The sequence below is a fragment of the Oncorhynchus keta genome, chromosome 30 (genome assembly GCF_023373465.1).
Source record: "Oncorhynchus keta strain PuntledgeMale-10-30-2019 chromosome 30, Oket_V2, whole genome shotgun sequence".
Lineage (NCBI taxonomy): Eukaryota > Metazoa > Chordata > Actinopteri > Salmoniformes > Salmonidae > Oncorhynchus > Oncorhynchus keta.
In genome coordinates this window covers 16,757,825-16,780,623 of record NC_068450.1, presented here as the reverse complement: position 1 = coordinate 16,780,623, position 22,799 = coordinate 16,757,825, and the positions used below count along the sequence as shown (strand labels likewise).

General features: G+C 45.8%; 2 protein-coding genes across 51 annotated transcripts; one reads left to right on the top strand and one right to left on the bottom strand.

Annotated features, from left to right (window-relative positions):
• The first annotated feature begins 449 nt into the window (after nucleotides 1-449).
• LOC118377045 (E3 ubiquitin-protein transferase RMND5B-like) lies at nucleotides 450-21,572 on the top strand. Of its 50 annotated transcripts, none has more exons than XM_052487890.1 (14): nucleotides 450-491; nucleotides 2,171-2,343; nucleotides 2,944-3,086; nucleotides 3,250-3,387; nucleotides 3,506-3,606; nucleotides 4,545-4,711; nucleotides 10,110-10,275; nucleotides 11,198-11,300; nucleotides 11,497-11,651; nucleotides 11,791-14,979; nucleotides 15,035-17,323; nucleotides 17,854-18,213; nucleotides 18,252-18,327; nucleotides 18,480-21,572. In XM_052487890.1, exons 2-10 carry the CDS (start codon nucleotides 2,205-2,207, stop codon nucleotides 11,852-11,854), a joined length of 1,176 nt encoding a protein of 391 aa, XP_052343850.1. In that variant the 5' UTR covers nucleotides 450-491; nucleotides 2,171-2,204; the 3' UTR covers nucleotides 11,855-14,979; nucleotides 15,035-17,323; nucleotides 17,854-18,213; nucleotides 18,252-18,327; nucleotides 18,480-21,572. The 50 variants fall into 50 exon arrangements, with proteins under 50 accessions (XP_052343850.1, XP_052343847.1, XP_052343846.1 ...); XM_052487887.1 differs by having other exon boundaries at nucleotides 18,442-21,572; XM_052487886.1 differs by having other exon boundaries at nucleotides 11,791-13,386; nucleotides 14,132-14,979; nucleotides 17,854-21,572.
• Nucleotides 11,910-14,387, bottom strand: LOC127913759 (enamelin-like). The gene is made up of 3 exons (XM_052486992.1): nucleotides 13,707-14,387; nucleotides 13,440-13,674; nucleotides 11,910-11,923 (listed from the first exon to the last, which is right to left on the bottom strand). Exons 1-3 carry the CDS (start codon nucleotides 14,385-14,387, stop codon nucleotides 11,910-11,912), a joined length of 930 nt encoding a protein of 309 aa, XP_052342952.1.
• Nucleotides 21,573-22,799: the final 1,227 nt, after the last annotated feature.

Genomic DNA, 22,799 nt, shown 5'->3' with positions numbered 1-22,799 from the left:
CGTCTGCTAAATGACTTAAATGTAAATGTGTGTGTGTGTGTGTGTGTGTGTGTGTGTGTGTGTGTGTGTGTGTGTTTTACATCAATGCCTGTCTGGGGTCACGACCAGATAGTTACATCACAGGTGGGAAATCCCCTGGCCAGCTCCAAGCCACACACCTGTCTGCACCATCGCTATGCAAGCTGGCCATAGATCTCCATTCATAACCGTCCATACAGCGCCACCTGGGGTTCGCAATGAACTTGTAGGCTATGTGAGACAATTTAACATTGGAATCAAATGCTACATTTTACTTGTTTTATACGGATACATAATTATGTACCAGAGGATGAGGAACTATGTAAACATTAAACATTGAATCAAGTCTAAGAACCTTACCTTTACGGTCAATGTAACTACTGTACTTTTATTATGAAAATCTGAGATATGCGACACCGGAAGGAAGTTCCGCATAACAAAGCACGACTGGTGGAGAATCGCTGTTACGACAGGCAAGTGGTGTTTATTTTGACGCTTTATGTTGCCCTTCTAACTCATTTTATGTTTTATGACATGTTGTTGATATAGTTGAGAATTGCAACAAATATTAGGATAATCTGACTGTCTTTCTAACTATGCAATCGATTAAAATACACCATTATTGCCGAGTCAACAGCTTCGGTCCATTGCTAGGTTTACGTTATGCGACAACTTGAAGTGTATGCGAAAGGACAGAATAACAACTAGCTACTCACCAACATTTCTTACCTGCCATTAGGTTTGACAGAGGCATGATACTCGACATTGTAACCAAGTGGTGTTTGATACGACTTCTTATGCAGCTAGATAACGTCTAGCTACCAGTAGCTATATAGCTACGCTAGCTGGCTTGATAATGTTGTTGTGGATATGGCTAGTTAGCTTAGCTAACTTGATATTTGCTAACATAGCTGCTACCAGAGCTTTGTTGTGAGTTTTTAGTAAGTATCAAGAACACAGCTGGCTAGATTCTTAGTATTTCGATAGCTACTTGTCTTAACTCGGTGTCAGCAAACGATTTGCCTAGTTAGCCTACCGTGCTAACCCTGTGTTGCAGTCGAATGTCATTGGTCGAAGGCTATAGACAGGGCCTAATTAGCTTCAGCGAGTAAACCGGTTCCAAAAGTATACTTTTTTTGCATGGTGTAGCTACATTAGTAAATGTTTTATTTGTCAGATGTATACAATTAAAACGAGAAGGGGAAAGTTGCAGAGCGATGTTTTTCAAATGTATACAAGGGATGCCTGATGTGTCAATGAGACCAAGACATTTAGGCCTAACAACAGTGATATCCACTTGTTGATCTAGAATAGATTAGTTCTTTCATATTTTCTGCTGCCTGTCAATAATTTCTGTGCCACTGCATACTTTAGGCTCTAGCAAATCTGATTCAACTAATAAAGTATTTTGTTCACCAGTTATGCCAGTACTAGTAGCGAATCAAAACTGTAGGGGTCATGGGATACTTGCAAAATGCTGAACTATTGTTTGTGACCTTGTTCAGTGGTTCTCAAACCTCTCCCTGGGGACCCCCAGCCGTTCCAGGTATTTTATATTTTCTATAGCTAGCACACCTGATTCAACTAATCATCAAGCCATTGACTAGGTGAATCAGGTGAGCTACTTCAGGCCCTTGACTAGGTGAATCAGATGAGCTACTTCAGGCCCTTGACTAGGTGAATCAGATGAGGTACTTCAGGCCCTTGACTAGGTGAATCAGATGAGCTACTTCAGGCCCTTGACTAGATTAATCAAATGAGCTACTTCAGGCCCTTGACTAGATTAATCAGGTGAGCTACTTCAGGCCCTTGACTAGGTGAATCAGATGAGCTACTTCAGGCCCTTGACTAGGTGAATCAGATGAGGTACTTCAGGCCCTTGACTAGGTGAATCAGATGAGCTACTTCAGGCCCTTGACTAGATTAATCAAATGAGCTACTTCAGGCCCTTGACTAGATTAATCAAATGAGCTACTTCAGGCCCTTGACTAGATTAATCAAATTAGCTACTTCAGGCTCTTGACTAGATTAATCAAATGAGCTACTTCAGGGCTACAACAAAATGGTGAAATGTCTGGGGGTCCCTGGGGAGAGGTTTGAAAACGGCTGACCTAGGCCTAGTTCCCTTGGTTATGTGTGTTGTCTCTCCCAGGTGGTAGTGAATGCGGTAGAGTCCCAGTCTAGGTATGGAGCAGTGTGCGTGTGTGGAGCGGGAGCTGGAGAAGGTGCTCCATAGGTTCGTCATGTACGGACACCAGTCAGAGGAACGTCTGGACGAACTACTACGCAGCGTCTGTGAGCTACGGGGACAGCTGGTTACATTCGGTAAGGCCATGCCAGCTCCACGCTGTAGTTTAGAAGTAGTGTCCACTCCAGTCATCCGGTACCTTGCAGCTGTATGGTACTAAATGAAAGAATGATCGATACCTGCACACACGGTTAAAGGCCCCATATTTGAGGAATTTGATGCACGACTATAACTAAAGCACGGAACAATATGCAATGCATTTCTTTAAACAATTTGCCACTAGAGAAATAAAACATTGTTTTGCTCTGGTTGCGTGCCGTGACTCATGAGTGTTCAGGCACAGAAGTGATTCATACGTCTCTTTATGTAACTTTCAGCAGAACGACTTTAACCTTTTAACATTAGGACTTGTTTTAACCATGATTGGTTTCTCCTTCAGGGCAGAGGCATGTATTTACAGAGTTGGGTCAACTTTTGAATATCGTTCTAATTCTAGACATTCAGTTACATAACATTGTTTGAATATTCCCATGCGATTGTGATAGGGTGCTCACCATAGACATATGTCATTATATTTGAAATGGCACTAACATGGCTGCCATAGAATGTTGTGTAATGTCAATGCATCACAATGCAGAAACCTGATTGTCCCGCCTCTCTAAATACCTCTCCTTCAGGGGTACGAGATGCAGATCTGACGGTGCTGTCTCAGACCATGGCCCAGTGTTGTAAGAACATTAAAGAAACAGTACAGCTGCTGGCCTCCAGACACAAGGACATCCACGGCAGTGTCTCCAAAGTGGGCAAAGCTATCGACAGGGTGAGAGTTTCCCAGTAAATGCTTTCACTATAGTATCTTTACAATTTAGAAAAGAGATGACGCAACTTCCTTGTGGTTCAAGACCGTATTATAAATTTAAGCACACAAGGGAGAAATGTATTTCTACTTATCCTTTGGTTGTTTCCTGGCTGTGTTTCTGTAGAACTTTGATGCAGAGGTGAGTGCAGTGGTGGCAGAGACCGTGTGGGACTCACCTGAGAGACAGAAGTACCTGAGTGAGACCATTGTGGAACACTTGTACAGACAAGGCATGCTGAGCGTGGCAGAGGACCTATGTCAGGTAAACAGCTGAGATGAAACAAAAGCCTGCTCACCCTGTTGGTCCCCAGAACCAGAATTGAGAATCTTGGGTGTGTTTCATATGTATTATAACTCCCTACCGTGTGTGTGTCTCCCAGGAGTCTGGAGTAGTGATTGACATGAGCATGAAGCAGCCGTTCTTGGAACTCAACAGGATCCTGGAGGCCTTGAGGATGCAGGACCTCAGACCAGCACTAGAGTATGTACTGTACCTCCTCTCTGTTATATACTGACCTCAGACCAGCACTAGAGTATGTACTGTACCTCCTCTCTGTTATATACTGACTTCAGACCAGCACTAGAGTATGTACTGTACCTCCTCTCTGTTATATACTGACCTCAGACCAGCACTAGAGTATGTACTGTACCTCCTCTCTGTTATATACTGACCTCAGACCAGCACTAGAGTATGTACTGTACCTCCTCTCTGTTATATACTGACCTCAGACCAGCACTAGAGTATGTACTGTACCTCCTCTCTGTTATATACTGATCTCAGACCAGCACTAGAGTATGTACTGTACCTCCTCTCTGTTATATACTGACCTCAGACCAGCACTAGAGTATGTACTGTACCTCCTCTCTGTTATATACTGACCTCAGACCAGCACTAGAGTATGTACTGTACCTCCTCTCTGTTATATACTGACCTCAGACCAGCACTAGAGTATGTACTGTACCTCCTCTCTGTTATATACTGACCTCAGACCAGCACTAGAGTATGTACTGTACTTCGTCTCTGTTATATACTGACCTCAGACCAGCACTAGAGTATGTCCTGTACCTCCTCTCTGTTATACTGACCTCAGACCAGCACAAGTGTGTACTGTACCTCCTCTCTGTTGAGTTGAATGTGAATCAAACCCCTCTTTGATAATTTTGATCCATTCAGTAACTGATTAACTTTAGAATACAATTGAGATCTGAAAGACTTGTAGACACCCGGTCAGGGTTGGGTCAATGCCAGGGTTGAAGGTCAATTGAATTGAGCCTAATCTTGGGGTCTATTCACTAGGACCGAAACAAGGAAACGGAGAGGGAACTACCTGAATTTGTCCAATATAAATGGTTTTCAATTTGCAACTGTTTGCTGCGTTGTGCACTAATGATTACAATCCTCCCTCTCCCTGGCTCCAGGTGGGCAGTAACAAACCGGCAGCGCCTGCTGGACCTGAACAGTACCCTGGAGTTCAAGCTGCACCGCCTCTACTTCATCAGCCTGTTAAACGGAGGCATCACCAACCAGCTGGAGGCGCTACAGTACGCCAGGCACTTCCAGCCCTTCGCCTCACAGCACCAGAGAGGTAGGGGACACAGACAGCCTGGGCTGTTGTTCTGGTCAGTGTGGAACAGATAGAAATGTAGAGGGCAGATATGATGGTCTGAATGGAGGCACTAACATTCCTTCACCTCACCGCACCAGAGAGGTAGGGACAGACTCCCTGGCTGGGGGTTCCTGGTGGTTTTGAGGAGGGGTGGGGACAGACTCCCTGGCTGGGGGTTCCTGGTGGTTTTGAGGAGGGGTGGGGACAGACTCCCTGGCTGGGGGTTCCTGGTGGTTTTGAGGAGGGGTGGGGTCAGACTCCCTGGCTGGGGGTTCCTGGTGGTTTTGAGGAGGGGTGGGGACAGATTCCCTGGCTGGGTGTTCCTGGTGGTTTTGAGGAGGGGTAGGGTCAGACTCCCTGGCTGGGGGTTCCTGGTGGTTTTGAGGAGGGGTGGGGACAGACTCCCTGGCTGGGTGTTCCTGGTGGTTTTGAGGAGGGGTAGGGTCAGACTCCCTGGCTGGGGGTTCCTGGTGGTTTTGAGGAGGGGTGGGGTCAGACTCCCTGGCTGGGGGTTCCTGGTGGTTTTGAGGAGGGGTGGGGTCAGACTCCCTGGCTGGGGGTTCCTGGTGGTTTTGAGGAGGGGTGGGGTCAGACTCCCTGGCTGGGGGTTCCTGGTGGTTTTGAGGAGGGGTGGGGACAGATTCCCTGGCTGGGTGTTCCTGGTGGTTTTGAGGAGGGGTAGGGTCAGACTCCCTGGCTGGGGGTTCCTGGTGGTTTTGAGGAGGGGTGAGGACAGATTCCCTGGCTGGGGGTTCCTGGTGGTTTTGAGGAGGGGTGGGGTCAGACTCCCTGGCTGGGGGTTCCTGGTGGTTTTGAGGAGGGGTGGGGACAGACTCCCTGGCTGGGGGTTCCTGGTGGTTTTGAGGAGGGGTAGGGTCAGACTCCCTGGCTGGGGGTTCCTGGTGGTTTTGAAGAGCTTTTTGACAGGGATCATGTTCATTAGGCACCATAAGGAAAAAAAAAACTGAAACGGGGAGGAACTGTCCAATAAGAAGACATCTTAATCATCCAATAAGAAACTAATTGTTGTTTTCTGTTGCTAATTATGTTCCATTGCAATAGCTTTCTTTCACAGGACTTCATAGCTTCTTTCTCTTACCAGCTAACTGACTAATGATCTGTTCCAATTGTCCGTCAATGGACACCTTCCTTCCTCCCTACTTCATGACCCCCGTCTCCTCTCAGACATCCTTCATGACCCCCGTCTCCTCTCAGACATCCTTCATGACCCCCGTCTCCTCTCAGACATCCTTCATGACCCCCGTCTCCTCTCAGACATCCTTCATGACCCCCGTCTCCTCTCAGACATCCTTCATGACCCCCGTCTCCTCTCAGACATCCTTCATGACCCCGTCTCCTCTCAGACATCCTTCATGACCCCGTCTCCTCTCAGACATCCTTCATGACCCCGTCTCCTCTCAGACATCCTTCATGACCCCGTCTCCTCTCAGACATCCTTCATGACCCCGTCTCCTCTCAGACATCCTTCATGACCCCGTCTCCTCTCAGACATCCTTCATGACCCCCGTCTCCTCTCAGACATCCTTCATGACCCCCGTCTCCTCTCAGACATCCTTCATGACCCCCGTCTCCTCTCAGACATCCTTCATGACCCCCGTCTCCTCTCAGACATCCTTCATGACCCCCGTCTCCTCTCAGACATCCTTCATGACCCCCGTCTCCTCTCAGACATCCTTCATGACCCCCGTCTCCTCTCAGACATCCTTCATGACCCCCGTCTCCTCTCAGACATCCTTCATGACCCCTGTCTCTGATTGACCTTTAGCCATGTCTTCATGCATTTTGTGAAAGTGTGATATGTGGTACAGTTATGTGTGTCTGATTGCAGTGTATTCCAGACATGGGAAGCTCTCACAGAGAAAGTGGATTTACTAAAGGTGCTTTTCCTTAAGGGAACTATACAGTCACCTCTCATGGCAGACCTTTACGGCGAAAGCACACCAAACGATTGTTAGGTCAGCGCCTAGTCACAGAAAACCATACAGCCATTTTCCAGCCAAGGAGAGGGCTCACAAAAGTCAGAAATAGCGATTAAATAAATTACTAACCTTTGATCTTCATCAGGTGGCACTCACAGGACTTCATGTTACACAATAAATGTGTGTTTTGTTCGATAAAGTTCATATGTATGTCCAATAGCCTCATTTGAAATTGGTGTGTTATGTTCAGAAATGCATTGTCTCAAATACACATCTGGTGAAAGTGCAGAGAGCCACATCAAATAACAGATATACTCATCATAAACATTGATGAAAGATACAAGTGTTAAACACACAAATAAAGAAACTTCTCCTTAATGCAACTGCTGTGTCAGTTTTCAAAAAGGCTTTATGGCGAAAGCACACTTTGCGATTATGTTAGGTCAGCTCCTAGACACAGAAAGCCATACAGACACCTCTCGAAAGAGAGGTTTCACAAAAGTCAGAAATATCATTAAAATTAATCACTTACCTTTTGATCTTCATCGGGTGGCACTCCCAGGTCTCCATGTTAGACAATAAATGTTTGTTTTGTTCGACAATGTCCATCTTTATGACCACATCATTTTTGTTTGCACGTTTAGTCCAGTAATCCGAATGCACAAGGCGCGGGCACTAAGTCCAGACGAAAAGTTTTTAAAAAGTACAATAAAAGTTCGTAGAAACATGTCAAACGATGTTTAAAATCAATCCTCCGGTTGTTTTTGTCATAAATAATTAATAATATTTCAACCGGACAAAAGCTTCTTCAATAGAAAAGGAGAAACAAGAAAGGCGCGCTCCCGATCACGCGCTTGGTTCATGTCTGGAAATGTCCACTGTCCTCTCATTGAAAGTGCTGTATCTCCCTCATTTTTCAGAGTAAAGGCCTGAAACAATGCCCAAAGACTGGCCACATGTTGAGGAAGCCACAGAGCTTCTGAACTGGGTCCTAAGTCTTTATATGGTGGATAGGCTTTCAATAGAAAAACAGCCATTCAAAATAATAGTACTTCCTGGTTGGATTATCCTCGGGTTTTCGCCTGCCATATCAGTTCTGTTATACTTAGACATTGTTTTAACAGTTGGAAACTTTTTATAGTGTTTTCTATCCAAATCTACTAATTATATGCATATCCTAACTTATGGGCCGGAGTAGCAGGCAGTTTAATTTGGGCATGCTTTTCATCCGGATGTGAAAACACTGCCCCCTACCCCAGAGAGGTTAACAGTGTTTCCTCTCCCCGAGACATCCATATTAACAGTGTCTCCTCTCCCCCAGACATCCATATTGACAGTGTCTCCTCTCCCCCCAGACATCTATAATAACAGTGTCTCTTCTCCCCCAGACATCCATATTAACAGTGTCCCTCCCCCAGACATCCATATTAACAGTGTCTCCTCTCCCCCCCAGACATCCATATTGACAGTGTCTCCTCTCCCCCCAGACATCTATAATAACAGTGTCTCTTCTCCCCCAGACATCTATATTAAGTGTCTCCTCTCCCCCCAGACATCCATATTAACAGGGTCTCTTCTCCCCCAGACATCTATATTAACAGTGTCTCCTCTCCCCCCAGACATCCATATTAACAGTGTCTCCTCTCCCCCAGACATCTATATTAACAGGGTCTCCTCTCCCCCCAGACATCTATATTAACAGGGTCTCCTCTCCCCCAGACATCTATATTAACAGTGTCTCCTCTCCCCCCAGACATCTATATTAACAGTGTCTCCTCTCCCCCAGACATCTATATTAACAGTGTCTCCTCTCCCCCAGACATCTATATTAACAGTGTCTCCTCTCCCCAGACATCTATATTAACAGTGTCTCCTCTCCCCAGACATCTATATTAACAGTGTCTCCTCTCCCCAGACATCTATATTAACAGTGTCTCCTCTCCCCCCAGACATCTATATTAACAGTGTCTCCTCTCCCCCAGACATCTATATTAACAGTCTCCTCTCCCCAGACATCTATATTAACAGTGTCTCCTCTCCCCCAGACATCTATATTAACAGTGTCTCCTCTCCCCCAGACATCTATATTAACAGTGTCTCCTCTCCCCCAGACATCCATATTAACAGGGTCTCCTCTCCCCCAGACATCTATATTAACAGTGTCTCCTCTCCCCCAGACATCTATATTAACAGTGTCTCCTCTCCCCCAGACATCTATATTAACAGTGTCTCCTCTCCCCCAGACATCTATATTAACAGTGTCTCCTCTCCCCCAGACATCTATATTAACAGTGTCTCCTCTCCCCCAGACATCTATATTAACAGTGTCTCCTCTCCCCCAGACATCCATATTAACAGTGTCTCCTCTCCCCCAGACATCTATATTAACAGTGTCTCCTCTCCCCCAGACATCTATATTAACAGTGTCTCCTCTCCCCCAGACATCTATATTAACAGTGTCTCCTCTCCCCCCAGACATCTATATTAACAGGGTCTCCTCTCCCCCCAGACATCTATATTAACAGTGTCTCCTCTCCCCCAGACATCTATATTAACAGTGTCTCCTCTCCCCCAGACATCTATATTAACAGGGTCTCCTCTCCCCCCAGACATCTATATTAACAGGGTCTCCTCTCCCCCCAGACATCTATATTAAGTGTCTCCTCTCCACCCAGACATCTATATTAACAGGGTCTCCTCTCCCCCCAGACATCCATATTAAGTGTCTCCTCTCCCCAGACATCCATATTAACAGTGTCTCCTCTCCCCCAGACATCTATATTAAGGGTCTCCTCTCCCCCAGACATCCATATTAACAGTGTCTCCTCTCCCCCAGACATCTATATTAACAGAGTCTCCTCTCCCCCCAGACATCTATATTAACAGGGTCTCCTCTCCACCCAGACATCTATATTAACAGTGTCTCCTCTCCACCCAGACATCTATATTAACAGTGTCTCCTCTCCCCCAGACATCTATATTAACAGGGTCTCCTCTCCCCCAGACATCTATATTAACAGGGTCTCCTCTCCCCCAGACATCTATATTAACAGTGTCTCCTCTCCCCCAGACATCTATATTAACAGGGTCTCCTCTCCCCCCAGACATCTATATTAACAGGGTCTCCTCTCCCCCCAGACATCTATATTAACAGTGTCTCCTCTCCCCCAGACATCCATATTAACAGGGTCTCCTCTCCCCCAGACATCCATATTAACAGGGTCTCCTCTCCCCCAGACATCTATATTAACAGGGTCTCCTCTCCCCCAGACATCTATATTAACAGGGTCTCCTCTCCCCCCAGACATCTATATTAACAGGGTCTCCTCTCCCCCAGACATCTATATTAACAGTGTCTCCTCTCCACCCAGACATCCATATTAACAGTGTCTCCTCTCCCCCCAGACATCATTAATAAGTGTCTCCTCTCCCCCCAGACATCCAGATCCTCATGGGTAGTCTGGTGTACCTGCGGCACGGCATAGAGAACTCTCCCTACCGCTCTCTGTTAGAGACCAACCAATGGGCTGAGATCTGTAACAGCTTCACCAGGGACGCCTGCGCGCTGCTGGGGCTATCGGTAGAGTCACCTCTCAGTGTCAGGTTAGACACACACACACAAAGACACAGACCCTACACAGTCTAGGTCCAAGAGGCTCCTTAACAGCTAATCAAAGGGCTACCCAGAACCCTCTTTTACGGTGGTGCTACTCTGTTTATAATCTATGCATAGTCACTTTAACTCTACCTACATGTACATATTACCTCAACTAACCGGTGTCCCCTGTATATAGCCTCCACATTGACTCTGTACCGTAACACCCTGTATATAGCCTCCACATTGACTCTGTACCGTAACACCCTGTATATAGCCTCCACATTGACTCTGTACCGTAACACCCTGTATATAGCCTCCACATTGACTCTGTACCGTAACACCATGTATATAGCCTCCACATTGACCCTGTACCGTAACACCCTGTATATAGCCTCCACATTGACTCTGTACCGTAACACCCTGTATATAGCCTCCACATTGACTCTGTACCGTAACACCCTGTATATAGCCTCCACATTGACTCTGTACCGTAACACCCTGTATATAGCCTCCACATTGACTCTGTACCGTAACACCCTGTATATAGCCTTGCTTGTTACTTTACTGCTGCTCTTTAATTATTAGTTAGTTTTCTTAAAACTGCATTGTTGGTTCAGGGCTTGTAAGTAAGCATTTCACTGTAAGGTCTACACTTGTTGTATTCAGCATTTCACTGTAAGGTCTACACTTGTTGTATTCAGCATTTCACTGTAAGGTCTACACTTGTTGTATTCAGCATTTCACTGTAAGGTCTACACTTGTTGTATTCAGCATTTCACTGTAAGGTCTACCTACACCTGTTGTATTCAACTCGCACGGCCAGGAGTATGACGCTGATAGTAAGATTATTTTACAATGCTTGTCTTTGTTTCTGACTGCAGTATGTATCTGTGATCTCCACGTCTGTCTCTCTGTGTTGAATGTCAGTTTTGCGTCAGGCTGCATGGCCCTGCCCGTCCTGATGAACATCAAACAGGTGATTGAACAGAGACAGTGTAGTGGAGTCTGGACACACAAGGACGAGCTGCCTGTAAGTCTCCCTCTCTAAACTCTCTGCTTTTCTCTCATGACTTTCTCTGGGCAACGATTTCTCAGTGTTTTAACAGCAAGAATTGTAATTCATAATTATTTGTAATATCTATAATACTATAACCATTTTAAAATGGATTATTAATGAAGGTTGTCATAGAAGGGTAATGGAGTGGTCCTGTCTCCCCTCCCTCCAGATTGAGATAGACCTGGGGAAGAAGTGCTGGTACCACTCTGTGTTCGCCTGCCCCATCCTCCGACAGCAGACGTCAGAGAGCAACCCTCCCATGAAGCTCATCTGTGGACACGTCATCTCCAGAGACGCCCTCAACAAACTCACCAACGCTGGAAAGTAAGTTTGATCCAGGCTGACCGACAGACAGGAGTGCATTCAACCATTGGCAGTGCCAGACCTGTGTAACTCTGTGGTTAAAGTCACCTGCCTGTGTGTGTCTAACTCTCTCTCTCTCTCCTCTATCTCCTCTCCTCAGACTGAAATGTCCCTACTGTCCCATGGAGCAGAACCCGTCAGATGCCAAGCAGATCTTCTTTTGATCCCCCATCCTGTTTCCTGAAACCGCCAGGCCCTTGGATCTACAGTAGCTACCTGCTACCCCAGGACCCCTGGAAATCCCCATCCTACTTACTCACAGGCACCAATTTGCCCCAGTGCCCCCACCCAAACTCAGACCGATCCCTTCCAGTGATGGCCCAAGGCTGTAATACTCCTGCCTCGTCTTGCCTCATCAACAGCTCCTAGTGTACAGAGGGCTGATGTGGATGGACCATCAAACGACTTCTACCCATAGAGAGACATAGAGGAGTCGGTCGGCATGAGGACGAAGGAAACATCTCAGAAGGATTGTTCATTCATTGACACTCGTTCATTTGCAACTGCCTGCTGAACTTATTCTACTCTTTTTATTTAAGGATGTGATGAGGCGTTATGCTTTCTTTTGTGGGATTTTGATAGGGTATCGAGTTGATGTTGATAGGGTATCGAGTTGATGTTGATAGGGTATCGAGTTGATGTTGATAGGGTATCGAGATGATGTTGATAGGGTATCGAGATGATGTTGATAGGGTGTCGAGATGATGTTGATAGGGTGTCGAGATGATGTTGATAGGGTATCGAGATGATGTTGATAGGGTATCGAGATGATGTTGATAGGGTGTCGAGATGATGTTGATAGGGTGTCGAGATGATGTTGATAGGGTGTCGAGATGATGTTGATAGGGTGTCGAGATGATGTTGATAGGGTGTCGAGATGATGTTGATAGGGTGTCGAGATGATGTTGATAGGGTGTCGAGTTGATGATGATAGGGTGTCGAGATGATGATGATGATAGGGATGTCGAGGGTGTGATGATGATAGGGTGTCGAGATGATGATGATAGGGTGTCGAGATGATGATGATAGGGTGTCGAGATGATGATGATAGGGTGTCGAGATGATGATGATAGGGTGTCGAGATGATGATGATAGGGTGTCGAGATGATGATGATAGGGTGTCGAGTTGATGATGATAGGGTGTCGAGATGATGATGATAGGGTGTCGAGTTGATGTTGATAGGGTGTCGAGTTGATGATGATAGGGTGTCGAGATGATGTTGATAGGGTGTCGAGATGATGATGATGATAGGGTGTCGAGATGATGATGATAGGGTGTCGAGATGATGATGATGATAGGGTGTCGAGTTGATGATGATGATAGGGTGTCGAGATGATGTTGATAGGGTGTCGAGATGATGATGATGATAGGGCGTTGAGTTGATGATGATGATAGGGTGTCGAGTTGATGATGATGATAGGGTGTCGAGATGATGTTGATAGGGTGTCGAGATGATGATGATAGGGTGTCGAGATGATGATGATAGGGTGTCGAGATGATGTTGATAGGGTGTCGAGATGATGATGATAGGGTGTCGAGTTGATGATGATGATAGGGTGTCGAGTTGATGATGATGATAGGGTGTCGAGTTGATGATGATGATAGGGTGTCGAGTTGATGATGATGATAGGCCGTTGAGTTGATGATGATGATAGGCCGTTGAGTTGATGATGATGATAGGCCGTTGAGTGGATGGTGATAGGCCGTTGAGTGGATGGTGATAGGCCGTTGAGTGGATGGTGATAGGCCGTTGAGTTGATGGTGATAGGCCGTTGAGTTGATGGTGATAGGCCGTTGAGTGGATGGTGATAGGCCGTTGAGTGGATGGTGATAGGCCGTTGAGTGGATGGTGATAGGCCGTTGAGTGGATGGTGATAGGCCGTTGAGTGGATGGTGATAGGCCGTTGAGTGGATGGTGATAGGCCGTTGAGTTGATGATGATGATAGGCCGTTGAGTGGATGATAGGCCGTTGAGTGGATGATAGGCCGTTGAGTGGATGATAGGCCGTTGAGTGGATGATAGGCCGTTGAGTGGATGATAGGCCGTTGAGTGGATGATGATGATAGGCCGTTGAGTTGATGGTGATAGGCCGTTGAGTGGATGGTGATAGGCCGTTGAGTGGATGGTGATAGGCCGTTGAGTGGATGGTGATAGGCCGTTGAGTGGATGGTGATAGGCCGTTGAGTGGATGGTGATAGGCCGTTGAGTTGATGGTGATAGGCCGTTGAGTTGATGGTGATAGGCCGTTGAGTGGATGGTGATAGGCCGTTGAGTGGATGGTGATAGGCCGTTGAGTTGATGGTGATAGGCCGTTGAGTTGATGGTGATAGGCCGTTGAGTGGATGGTGATAGGCCGTTGAGTGGATGATGATAGGCCGTTGAGTTGATGATGATGATGATAGGCCGTTGAGTTGATGATGATGATGATAGGCCGTTGAGTGGATGATAGGCCGTTGAGTGGATGATGATGATAGGCCGTTGAGTTGATGATGATGATAGGCCGTTGAGTGGATGATGATGATAGGCCGTTGAGTGGATGATGATGATAGGCCGTTGAGTTGGTGATGATAGGCCGTTGAGTTGGTGATGATAGGCCGTTGAGTTGATGATGATAGGCCGTTGAGTTGATGATGATGATAGGCCGTTGAGTTGATGATGATGATAGGCCGTTGAGTTGATGATGATGATAGGTCATTGAGTTGATGAAGATGATGATAGGCCGTTGAATTGATGTTGGTGATAGGCTATCGAGTTGATGTTGGTGATAGGCTATCGAGTTGATATTGGTGATAGGCTATCGAGTTGATGTTGGTGATAGGCTATCGAGTTGATATTGGTGATAGGCTATCGAGTTGATGTTGGTGATAGGCTATCGAGTTGATGTTGGTGATAGGCTATCGAGTTGATGTTGGTGATAGGCTATCGAGTTGATGTTGGTGATAGGCTATCGAGTTGATGTTGGTGATAGGCTATCGAGTTGATATTGGTGATAGGCTATCGAGTTGATATTGGTGATAGGCTATCGAGTTGAGTTGATGTTGGTGATAGGCTATCGAGCTGATATTGGTGATAGGCTATCGAGTTGATGTTGGTGATAGGCTATCGAGTTGAGTTGATGTTGGTGATAGGCTATCGAGTTGAGTTGATGTTGGTGATAGGCTATCGAGTTGAGTTGATGTTGGTGATAGGCTATCGAGTTGAGTTGATGTTGGTGATAGGCTGTCGAGTTGAGTTGATGTTGGTGATAGGCTGTTGAGTTGATGTTGGTGATAGGCTATCGAGTTGATGTTGGTGATAGGCTATCGAGTTGAGTTGATGTTGGTGATAGGCTATCGAGTTGAGTTGATGTTGGTGATAGGCTGTCGAGTTGAGTTGATGTTGGTGATAGGCTGTTGAGTTGATGTTGGTGATAGGCTATCGAGTTGATATTGGTGATAGGCTATCGAGTTGATATTGGTGTTAACCTATCGAGCTGATATTGGTGATAGGCTATTGAGTTGATGTTGGTGATAGGCTATCGAGTTGAGTTGATGTTGGTGATAGGCTGTTGAGTTGATGTTGGTGATAGGCTATCGAGCTGATATTGGTGATAGGCTATCGAGTTGAGTTGATGTTGGTGGTAAGCTATTGAGTTGAGTTGATGTTGGTGATAAGCTATTGAGTTGATATTGGTGATAGGCTATCGAGTTGAGTTGATGTTGGTGATAGGCTATCGAGCTGATTGGTGATAGGCTGTTGAGTTGATGTTGGTGATAGGCTATCGAGTTGAGTTGATGTTGGTGATAAGCTATTGAGTTGATATTGGTGATAGGCTATCGAGCTGATATTGGTGATAGGCTATCGAGTTGAGTTGATATTGGTGATAAGCTATCGAGTTGAGCTGATATTGGTGATAGGCTATCGAGTTGAGTTGATATTGGTGATAAGCTATCGAGCTGATATTGGTGATAGGCTATCGAGCTGATATTGGTGATAGGCTATCGAGTTGATGTTGGTGATAGGCTATCGAGTTGATGTTGGTGATAGGCTATCGAGTTGATGTTGGTGATAGGCTATCGAGTTGATGTTGGTGATAGGCTATCGAGTTGATGTTGGTGATAGGCTATCGAGTTGATGTTGGTGATAGGCTATCGAGTTGATGTTGGTGATAGGCTATCGAGTTGATGTTGGTGATAGGCTATCGAGTTGATGTTGGTGATAGGCTATCGAGTTGATGTTGGTGATAGGCTATCGAGTTGATGTTGGTGATAGGCTATCGAGTTGATGTTGGTGATAGGCTATCGAGTTGATGTTGGTGATAGGCTATCGAGTTGATGTTGGTGATAGGCTATCGAGTTGAGTTGATGTTGGTGATAGGCTATCGAGTTGAGTTGATGTTGGTGATAGGCTATCGAGTTGAGTTGATGTTGGTGATAGGCTATCGAGTTGAGTTGATGTTGGTGATAGGCTATCGAGTTGAGTTGATGTTGGTGATAGGCTATCGAGTTGAGTTGATGTTGGTGATAGGCTATCGAGTTGATATTGGTGATAGGCTATCGAGCTGATATTGGTGATAGGCTATCGAGTTGATATTGGTGATAGGCTATCGAGTTGATATTGGTGATAGGCTATCGAGTTGATATTGGTGATAGGCTATCGAGTTGATATTGGTGATAGGCTATCGAGTTGATATTGGTGATAGGCTATCGAGTTGATATTGGTGATAGGCTATCGAGTTGAGCTGATATTGGTGATAGGCTATCGAGTTGATATTGGTGATAAGCTATCGAGTTGATATTGGTGATAGGCTATCGAGTTGAGTTGATGTTGGTGATAGGCTATCGAGTTGAGTTGATGTTGGTGATAGGCTATCGAGTTGAGTTGATGTTGGTGATAGGCTATCGAGCTGATATTGGTGATAGGCTATCGAGTTGAGTTGATGTTGGTGATAGGCTATCGAGTTGATGTTGGTGATAGGCTATCGAGTTGATGTTGGTGATAGGCTATCGAGCTGATATTGGTGATAGGCTATCGAGTTGAGTTGATATTGGTGATAGGCTATCGAGTTGAGTTGATATTGGTGATAGGCTATCGAGTTGAGTTGATATTGGTGATAGGCTATCGAGTTGAGTTGATATTGGTGATAGGCTATCGAGTTGATATTGGTGATAGGCTATCGAGTTGATATTGGTGATAGGCTATCGAGTTGAGCTGATATTGGTGATAGGCTATCGAGTTGAGCTGATATTGGTGATAGGCTATCGAGTTGAGCTGATATTGGTGATAGGCTATCGAGTTGAGCTGATATTGGTGATAGGCTATCGAGTTGAGTTGATATTGGTGATAAGCTATTGAGTTGATATTGGTGATAGGCTATCGAGTTGAGTTGATGTTGGTGATAGGCTATCGAGTTGAGTTGATGTTGGTGATAGGCTATCAAGCTGATATTGGTGATAGGCTATCGAGTTGAGTTGATGTTGGTGATAGGCTATCGAGTTGAGTTGATGTTGATGATAAGCTATTGAGTTGATATTGGTGATAGTCTATCGAGTTGAGTTGATATTGGTGATAAGCTATCGAGTTGAGTTGATATTGGTGATAAGCTATCGAGCTGATATTGGTGATAGGCTATCGAGCTGATATTGGTGATAGGTTATCGAGTTGATGTTGGTGATAGGCTATCGAGTTGATGTTGGTGATAGGCTATCGAGTTGATGTTGGTGATAGGCTATCGAGCTGATGTTGGTGATAGGCTATCGAGTTGATATTGGTGATAGGCTATCGAGTTGATATTGGTGATAGGCTATCGAGTTGATATTGGTGATAGGCTATCGAGCTGATATTGGTGATAGGCTATCGAGCTGATATTGGTGATAGGCTATCGAGCTGATATTGGTGATAGGCTATCGAGCTGATATTGGTGATAGGCTATCGAGCTGATATTGGTGATAGGCTATCGAGCTGATATTGGTGATAGGCTATCGAGCTGATATTGGTGATAGGCTATCGAGCTGATATTGGTGATAGGCTATCGAGTTGATATTGGTGATAGGCTATCGAGTTGATATTGGTGATAGGCTATCGAGTTGATATTGGTGATAGGCTATCGTGTTGAGTTGATGTTGGGGATAGGCTATTGAGTTGATGTTGGGGATAGGCTATTGAGTTGATATTGGTGATAGGCTATCGAGTTGATATTGGTGATAGGCTATCGAGTTGATATTGGTGATAGGCTATCGAGTTGATATTGGTGATAGGCTATCGAGTTGATATTGGTGATAGGCTATCGAGTTGATATTGGTGATAGGCTATCGAGTTGATATTGGTGATAGGCTATCGAGTTGATATTGGTGATAGGCTATCGAGTTGATATTGGTGATAGGCTATCGAGTTGATATTGGTGATAGGCTATCGTGTTGAGTTGATGTTGGTGATAGGCTATTGAGTTGATGTTGATCGAGTTGAGTTGTAGAGTTTTTGGATGACTGCTCTCTCCATCTGTAGGCTTTCCTCAGTACACAGAATGCTCTATCCATCTGTAGGTTTTCCTCAGTACACAGAATGCTCTATCCGTCTGTAGGTTTTCCTCAGTACACAGAATGCTCTATCCATCTGTAGGTTTTCCTCAGTACACAGAATGCTCTATCCATCTGTAGGTTTTCCTCAGTACACAGAATGCTCTATCCATCTGTAGGTTTTCCTCAGTACACAGAATGCTCTATCCATCTGTAGGCTTTCCTCAGTACACAGAATGCTCTATCCATCTGTAGGCTTTCCTCAGTACACAGAATGCTCTATCCATCTGTAGGCTTTCCTCAGTACACAGAATGGGTCTTTTTTAAATGATTTAATGGATGTTAGAGTGGTGATGTGACAGTTATTTTAATTTGATTTTTAGGAAGTTGTCTGATTTCAGGAGAGTAGTTAAACTTCTATATTACAGAGGTAAAGCTAAGTTGCCTCTGAGAATACATATTCACATACATTTTTATTGAGATTGTGATTGGCTGATAGGTGGTGACTGTGGTTACAGTTTGTGAATGGAACACTGATTGTAAAAAAATGTTTAACATTTCTCTTTCTATTGGCGATGATGTAATAAAGGCCCTGATTGTTGAAAGTCACTTTGGGTTACAGTACATGTATCAGTGTGCTGATCAACGGAGAGGTCGAGGGTCAATTGGCTGATTTGATTTTGCAACTGGCTCCAATAACAATAATTTTCCTGAAGGAAGCCATGTTTCTTGTTCTGTGTCTGCCGATGTATTCAACAAAAACAAATGATACTACTGTGAAGTCTACGTTTGTTTTTATTTATCATCGCTAGAATCAAGTCTCTTGTAAAATAGTGAAACCACAAGTAACATAATACATTTTATGAAATTATAATTATGCCACAAAATAGCAACATCAGTATTGGGTTGGATCCATGATCAATCCTTCTCCGTTTTCTGAACCGTTGTCATACCAGCCCATGGAGTGGTGATGTCATACCAGCCCATGGAGTGGTGATGTCATACCAGCCCATGGAGTGGCGATGTCATACCAGCCCATGGAGTGGCGATGTCATACCAGCCCATGGAATGGCGATGTCATACCAGCCCATGGAGTGGCGATGTCATACCAGCCCATGGAGTGGTGATGTCATACCAGCCCATGGAGTGGTGATGTCATACCAGCCCATGGAGTGGTGATGTCATACCAGCCCATGGAGTGGTGATGTCATACCAGCCCATGGAGTGGTGATGTCATACCAGCCCATGGAGTGGTGATGTCATACCAGCCCATGGAATGGCGATGCCATACCAGCCCATGGAGTGGCGATGTCATACCAGCCCATGGAGTGGCGATGTCATACCAGCCCATGGAGTGGCGATGTCATACCAGTATATGGAGTGGTGATGTCATACCAGCCCATGGAGTGGTGATGTCATACCAGCCCATGGAATGGCGACGTCATACCAGTATATGGAGTGGTGATGTCATACCAGCCCATGGAGTGGTGATGTCATACCAGCCCATGGAGTGGTGATGTCATACCAGCCCATGGAATGGCGATGTCATACCAGCCCATGGAGTGGCGATGTCATACCAGCCCATGGAGTGGCGATGTCATACCAGCCCATGGAGTGGCGATGTCATACCAGCCCATGGAGTGGTGATGTCATACCAGCCCATGGAATGGCGATGTCATACCAGCCCATGGAGTGGCGATGTCATACCAGCCCATGGAATGGCGATGTCATACCAGCCCATGGAGTGGCGATGTCATACCAGCCCATGGAGTGGCGATGTCATACCAGCCCATGGAGTGGCGATGTCATACCAGCCCATGGAGTGGCGATGTCATACCAGCCCATGGAGTGGTGATGTCATACCAGCCCATGGAGTGGCGATGTCATACCAGCCCATGGAGTGGTGATGTCATACCAGCCCATGGAGTGGCGATGTCATACCAGCCCATGGAGTGGCGATGTCATACCAGCCCATGGAGTGGCGATGTCATACCAGCCCATGGAGTGGCGATGTCATACCAGCCCATGGAGTGGTGATGTCATACCAGCCCATGGAGTGGCGATGTCATACCAGCCCATGGAGTGGCGATGTCATACCAGCCCATGGAGTGGCGATGTCATACCAGCCCATGGAATGGCGACGTCATACCAGTATATGGAGTGGTGATGTCATACCAGCCCATGGAGTGGTGATGTCATACCAGCCCATGGAGTGGTGATGTCATACCAGCCCATGGAATGGCGATGTCATACCAGCCCATGGAGTGGCGATGTCATACCAGCCCATGGAGTGGCGATGTCATACCAGCCCATGGAGTGGCGATGTCATACCAGCCCATGGAGTGGTGATGTCATACCAGCCCATGGAGTGGTGATGTCATACCAGCCCATGGAATGGCGATGTCATACCAGCCCATGGAGTGGCGATGTCATACCAGCCCATGGAGTGGCGATGTCATACCAGCCCATGGAGTGGTGATGTCATACCAGCCCATGGAATGGCGATGTCATACCAGCCCATGGAGTGGCGATGTCATACCAGCCCATGGAATGGCGATGTCATACCAGCCCATGGAGTGGCGATGTCATACCAGCCCATGGAGTGGCGATGTCATACCAGCCCATGGAGTGGCGATGTCATACCAGCCCATGGAGTGGTGATGTCATACCAGCCCATGGAATGGCGATGTCATACCAGCCCATGGAGTGGCGATGTCATACCAGCCCATGGAGTGGTGATGTCATACCAGCCCATGGAGTGGTGATGTCATACCAGCCCATGGAGTGGTGATGTCATACCAGCCCATGGAATGGCGATGTCATACCAGCCCATGGAGTGGTGATGTCATACCAGCCCATGGAGTGGTGATGTCATACCAGCCCATGGAGTGGTGATGTCATACCAGCCCAGCCCATGGAGTGGTGATGTCATACCAGCCCATGGAGTGGTGATGTCATACCAGCCCATGGAATGGCGATGTCAGCGAGTTCTGCACCACCATCTCTTTAACAGCCGACACGTGTTAGTAGTCAGCCATTATATCAACTTTGCACTGATCGCCAGTCAGAATGAATGATGGAAGCAGGTTTTTATTTATTTTTAAGCAGGTATAGTTTTATATTATGATTTGTGTGTTCACACGTGTTTGGTTGATGTTACATTTGATTTACTGCTTTTGGTTGACAATCATTCATCTCCTTTCCCACACTAAGGTGTGTTATGGCTTCTCCCTTTGGTTCTTTTCCAGTAGTTGAGTTCTTATGTGATGGGTTGGCCTTCTACCTGCTTCTCTGTCTTTATTAAAGTTGTATTGTACATATTTATTCTCTAACATGTTTCATATTATACTTGCATCTTAAAATGGAATAAAAACTTTATACTCCAACTCTGTTTATATGTTTGTGGAAAGTATTATATTTGGTTGGTTTTGGTTAGCTGCAGAAAGATGGACCGTTCGAGCAAATATTAGCCACTGATGTTGACTCACATGCTCTTCCTGCTGATGCCACCAGATGGAGACATTACTACATACTAAACATGCCTTAGTGTTAATTTTTATTTATTTAACTGGGCAAATCAGTTAAGAACATTCTTATTTACAATGACGGCCTACCAGCCTGAGAATTGAAGTTGCAGAAATGTCTCCTGCTGGGCGAAGCTGTAGTCACCTCACGCAAACTACTGTCCTCCTGTTGACTTTAACTAGTGTGTGTTATAGTTGTAAGTAATTCTGTAAGCCGCCTACAATGAATGCTTGAAATCCAAGCAGTGAAGTTTGCATGTGTAGTCTCTCCTACATACAGAGCAGCAACACACACAAGCATGAGTTAATATCTTTCATCATCAACCCACACTCAGAAGACAGTCACCTATGTGAGCTGTGGAGTTATATTAAGCTCTGGTTTATATAATATTGTTAGATGGAGGTTGGTGAGTCAGAGGGAGAGATGGTGTCTGGCTTGACCGCCCCCCCCTGGGAACACACACATCAAGTCTAACACAGGACTGTTTCCTAACTGCTCAAATCATGAACCTGGCTATTACACAAGTCAAATACACACTTGAGAGTGGGTGATAGGACGGCTCATAATGGCTGGGATGGAGTAAATGGAATGGTATCAAACACATGAAAACCATGGGTTTGATACCAATTCCAGCCGTTACTATGAGCCGTCCTCCCCAATTAAGCTGCCACCAGCCTCCTGTGGTACACACACGTTTATACATTTGCATTCTAAAAGAAATGGGGCAGCCACTCCCCTTCTCTACAGCCTACCTTGGCTGGCTCACATAGAAAGACCTGTTCCTTACGCTAACAAATATCCTCCTCCATTTCCATCTGGGCTGACCTTTGACCTCTAATGTCCAAACTCAGGAAGGAGGTATGTAGGGGCCAGGGTTGGACAAGGGAGGGAAGGGCGTTGTGTTTTTGAGCCAGGGTTGTACAGGGGAGGGAAGGGGTGCATGGTGATAAGGATCGAAGGCCGAGACATTCTAAAGGGTATTTTCCCAGCAGCTTCCTCCAGTCTAGTTCACAGAAAACTAACCTATCAGTTAATAGTCTCCTTCACAAGAGATATTGAGAGAATCTCAGTTTCATACTCCTTGCGTC